We start from the raw sequence: 5,248 nt of genomic DNA, 5'->3' as shown, positions 1-5,248 counted from the left end.
TCGGTTCCCAGGCACACCGGGTTCTCGTGAACTATTCTCATAATTCACAACCCCTGGGTCAGAGATTTTACTTTTCCTCTGACCCATCTCTGGCGGCAACATTTCCCTTGCTCTCTCTCATTCGTTCTGCGGTTCAACTCCTTTGCTTAATATACACTATCTCACTTCTTTTGCCAAACACTTGTTTCCTACCTAATTCCTTCTTTTCCTTTTATTCTCTCCCCAACCTCTCTTTCTGACTATTTTCCACAATCCTTTCTTAATCACGTACTGAAACTTCCATCTATTATCCTCCCAACAGATAGTTGAACCTGACTCATTCACTCCCTTCTTAAATCACTTCTTCTGAGCATCAGCTTCCTTCTCAAGGACTTTTCTCGTGAGTTCTCGGGCTGGGACTTTCCCTCCCAGTCCCTCCCGGGGTATTCACTCGCTCTCCCCTTTCAGACCTTCCTCACTCACACACAAGCACGCAGCCGCCCCCTTTACCCAACCCCATGGTACTCACACAGCCCCGTTTTCACACAGGGCTCTTGTGCACAAGACGTTTTACGGGCACCTTTCCCTTTCTGCCGGCGTTCCCACAGGAGCCTTCTTCTGGCACAGCTCCTTGTAGCGAGCTTCTTTGGCTTATGCTTTATTTTAATTTGGAACTCCTTCTCCAAGAGAGCCTGGTCTAGCCTCGGGACCACCTTAACAACTGGTGGGGAGCTCCTTCCCAAAACCAGCCACTCTTCACTGGGACTGGAGTTCCCGGGTTTCGGCACCAAATTGTTATGAATGATGTTCTATTTTTCCCAATTTATCAAGCAACAAGATTAAATTTAATAGTAAGTTTTTAATAGTAACAAAATGAATACAATCAAAGTATTGGAGATGACAATTAAAGTATTGGAGATGAAACAATTAAAGTGCATATATTTAAGAATATACAAAATTTGGCAGTAAGTAATTTAGTATAATTGAGGTTCGTATAAAGCATAAGCAAAACCGACCGGGGAGGGGCCCCCCTCCGACCGGGGGTACGGGGAGTGGCTCCCATTCCTCACGTACCAAAGCATCCAGGCTAACAATCCCACTTATATACTGTAGGCTACAGAAGTTTCTAGAAAGCTCCTCCTAGTTTCTTTTCCTAAGATCTACGTAACTATACTGCACGGCGCATGCTCTACTAATGGGTTAGGGGGTCTCTCATCCTTTTGAGGGTCTTATTTCCGATGAAGGCTCATCATCTTCATCAGTGACCGAGGTGTGACCTGCAGGTAGCGCAGGCGCCCTGTGTGACTGAGCAGATGTTTTCCATAACATGACTTTAATTAAGTCCCATGCTTGTGATCATTCCATTTTTGACAGCTTCAAGGTTGAAGCTGTATTTCTAGATGCTGCTTATCAGATCTTCGTCCTTCGACTATTCTTATCTGACTTTCTTCTAACCTCCTTCTTCGACTCCCAACATCTGGGAGATGTCTTTTATCCTGTCTCACCCATCTCCCCCTTCTCACTCTGTAACAATTGTCTTCTATTGATCTAAATACAATTTTGTTAATATAGTTACAACTTAATTAGCACGAATCACATTTATCACATTTGATAATTTGTAATATTTGTAGTCATTTGGTCACCTTTATTATCATCCTTTTCTCCGACAGGGTCCAGGGGGGCACTCCAGGTCCAGGGAGACATTTCTGGGGCACATTCATGGCAATTTTGGGTCTGGGGAAAGAATTTAGATGGAAGTTGAGGACGGGAGAACACTTGGGAGCATCGAGTGGGCACTAATAGAGAACTTAGAGATCCTGAGGGAAAGTCTGGGCTTCGGATGTTACCTGGCTGTTTCAGGGAGGCCCTTGGCGCTCAGGGAGGGGAATGTGGGGCCATTCGGGGTCCGGACGGGCACTCGGGGGCTCTAACGGGGCTCTCCGGGGCGCGGGGGGTGATGGGAGTTGTAGGCACGGGTATAATAAGGTTTAATGGTGCCGTGGAGCATCACGGGAGTTGTAGGCGCAGCTGCAGTGTCTCTCAGTGGGGCGCGGGGCACGATGGGAGATGAAGTCATGGTTAGAATGGCGTTTTACCGGAACCACAGAGCATTGTGGGAGCTGTAGTCCCGGAAGTGGTTCTTGCGGAGAGTTTGGGGGTCTGAGAAGGCACTTGGGGAACACAGTTGCCTCTGAGTGGCGGCTTCAGATCCTCAGGGGGGAACATACACGGGTCGGAGAAATTGGGGTGAGCCTCGGGAGCTCTAACCGGGCTCTTTATGGTGCAGGGCATGGCAGGAGTTTTCGACTCGGGACTGGGTTATGAGGTGCTCTGAGCTCGTGGACGATGGAAGGAGATGAATTCCCAGAAATAGCTGTAGGGGCATCTATGGGGTTGGGAGCATTCAGTGTCTCTGGGAACGTTTTTGGGGGGTCTCCAATGGGCTCTGAGGGGCCAATTGGGGATCCTCCAGGCATATGGGGGCCAGTTACCAGGGGGGTTCTGTGGAGCGTGGGGCATGATGGGCGTTGTAGTCCTGGTTCCAATGGGGCTCTATGGGGCCGCGGGGCATGATGGGAGTTAGAGGCAGAAAGGAAAGATGGCGCCGACTGCAGGCACCGCCCCCGAAGCACCGATCCCCGGAGCTGAACCTCCTTGGTGGGACCTTGGGCTGGCACACACCTGAGTGTGACTGTTTTCAGTGGGGAAAAATGGGAGTTTTAAATTGCTTCAAAACTAAAAAAAAAGGAAAAAACCCTCTTTGCCTGAGTACAGTCAGTTCTCCACGCAAAGCAGGTCGCAGGTGAGTGAGGACAGACAGGATGGGGTTGGGCAATGTGGAGCAAGGTTGTCCACACTGGGTCAGACCTCAAGGCACAGCTTCTGTGAGCAGGTCAGACCTCCTGAGGACAGACCCTGGACCAATATCAACCACAAAATGCTGCAATCACATCTCTTCTAAACAGAACAGTAATAAAATACATCCTTTAAAATACAATGTGTATTTCTAAGAAGCTCTTTAAAATACTTCTCCATAACTGGAGTAGGAAACCTTCCTAATGAGCTGATCTAGACCAGAAGGAAATCAAGGCAGAGCCATGGTTTGCTAGGAAACCTCTCAAGAATTCATCAGAATTGAACTCCAAAGTTTCCTAAACTTTTAATGGTTCCCACTGAGGGACACAACTGAGAAAGTGTTCCCAGGTTCCAGTTAGACCAGACAACTGGAGAGAGTGATGAAAAGTGTGGACAAAGAGAAGACAAGTGTTGGTGCTATTATGAATGATGATCTATTTTCCCAATTTATCAAGCAACAAGATTAAATTTAATAGTAAATTTTTAATAGTAACAAAATGAATACAATCAAAGTATTAGAGATGACAATGTATTGGAGATGAATACAATCAAAGTGCATATATTTAAGAATATACAAAATTTGGCAGTAAGTAATTTAGTATAATTGAGGTTCCTATAAAGCATAAGCAAAACCAACCAGGGAGGGGCCTCCCCCTCCGACCGGGGGTACGGGGAGTGGCTCCCATTCCTCACGTACCAAAGCATCCAGGCTAACAATCCCACTTATATACTGTAGGCTACAGAAGTTTCTAGAAAACTCCTCCTAGTTTCTATTCCTAAAATCTACATCACTGTGTACAGGGCATGCTCTACTAATGGGTTAGGGGGTCTCTCATCCTTTTGAGGGTCTTATTTCCGATGAAGGCTCATCATCTTCCTCAGTGACCGAGGTGTGACCTGCAGGTAGCACAGGTGCACTGTGTGACTGAGCAGATGTTTTCCATTACAAGACTTTAATTGAGTCCCATGCTTGGAATCATCCCATTTTGGCCCATTTCAAGGTTGAAACTTTTTATTTCTAGATGCTGCTTGTCAGACCTACGTCCTTCTACTATTCTTGTTTGACTTTCTTCCAACCTCCTTCTTTGACTCCCAACATCTGGAAGATGTCCTTTGCCCTGTCTCACCCATCTCCCCCCTCACTCTGTAACAATTGTCTTCTATTGATCTAAATACTATTTTGTCAATATAGTTACAATTTAACTGGCATAAATGACATTTATCACAGTGGACAATATTGAAAAGCTAAAACAAAGGAAAGAAAAGAACAAACCAACAAGCAAACCAACAAGAAGAATCAAAGGTGACTTTTATTACAAGTGATTTTCAGAAATTGGCAAGCAGTTTAATGTTTCTAAAACCATCTAGTGTTCAGTCTCCACACTGCCGCCTTGAGCTCCTGATTCCTCAGGCTGTAGATGAGAGGGTTCAGGGCTGGAGGCACCACTGAGTACAGAAATGACAGAGCCAGATCCAGAGATGGGGATGAGATGGAGGGGGGCTTCATGTGAGAAAACACTGCAGTGCTTAGGAACAGGGAGACCACAGCCAGGTGAGGGAGGCAGGTGGAAAAGGCTTTGTGCCGTCCCTGCTCTGAGGGGATCCTCAGCACAGCCCTGAAGATCTGCACATAGGAGAAAACAATGAACACAAAACAACCGAATACCAAACAGGCACTAACAGCAATGAGCCCAAGTTCCCTGAGATAGGATTTGGAGCAGGAGAGTTTGAGGATCTGGGGGATTTCACAGAAGAATCCCCCCAGGGCATTTCCATTGCACAGGGGCAGGGAAAATGTATTGGCTGTGTGCAGCAGAGCATTGAGAAAGCCACTGGCCCAGGCAGCTGCTGCCATGTGGGCACAAGCTCTGCTGCCCAGGAGGGTCCCGTAGTGCAGGGGTTTGCAGATGGACACGTAGCGGTCGTAGCACATGATGGTGAGAAATGAAAATTCTGCTGCAAAGAAAAAGGCAAAGAAAAATACCTGAGCAGCACATCCAGCATAGGAGATGTGTCTGGTGTTCCAGAGGGAATTGTGCATGGCTTTGGGGACAGTGGTGCAGATGGAGCCCAGGTCGCTGAGGGCCAGGTTGAGCAGGAAGAAGAACATGGGGGTGTGCAGGTGGTGGCCGCAGGCTACGGCGCTGATGATGAGGCCGTTGGCCAGGAGGGCAGCCAGGGAGATGGCCAGGAAGAGGCAGAAGTGCAGGAGCTGCAGCTGCCGCGTGTCTGCCAATGGCAGCAGGAGGAAGTGGCTGATGGAGCTGCTGTTGGACATTTCTGCACTGTGGCCATGGAGTCCTGTTGAAGGAGGACACAGTTATAATTCAGGGGAGACTTTGCTGAGCAATGTCCAAGTTCCTTCTCCTTCGCCTCTGCTACTCTGTGCCACCCCAGTTTCATTTTCTCAAAT

At 47.6% G+C, this 5,248-nt stretch overlaps 1 protein-coding gene across 1 annotated transcript; it reads right to left on the bottom strand.

The window, feature by feature from the left end:
- Positions 1–4,189: 4,189 nt before the first annotated feature.
- LOC148219337 (olfactory receptor 14J1-like) lies at positions 4,190–4,875 on the bottom strand. Its single transcript, XM_088157732.1, has one exon. It carries the CDS (start codon positions 4,766–4,768, stop codon positions 4,190–4,192), a length of 579 nt encoding a protein of 192 aa, XP_088013858.1. The 5' UTR covers positions 4,769–4,875.
- Between the last annotated feature and the right edge of the window lie 373 nt (positions 4,876–5,248).

This window comes from Sturnus vulgaris, unplaced genomic scaffold, assembly GCF_052056855.1.
Source record: "Sturnus vulgaris isolate bStuVul1 unplaced genomic scaffold, bStuVul1.hap1 Scaffold_155, whole genome shotgun sequence".
NCBI lineage: Eukaryota > Metazoa > Chordata > Aves > Passeriformes > Sturnidae > Sturnus > Sturnus vulgaris.
This window is presented reverse-complemented; position numbering and strand designations above follow the sequence as displayed.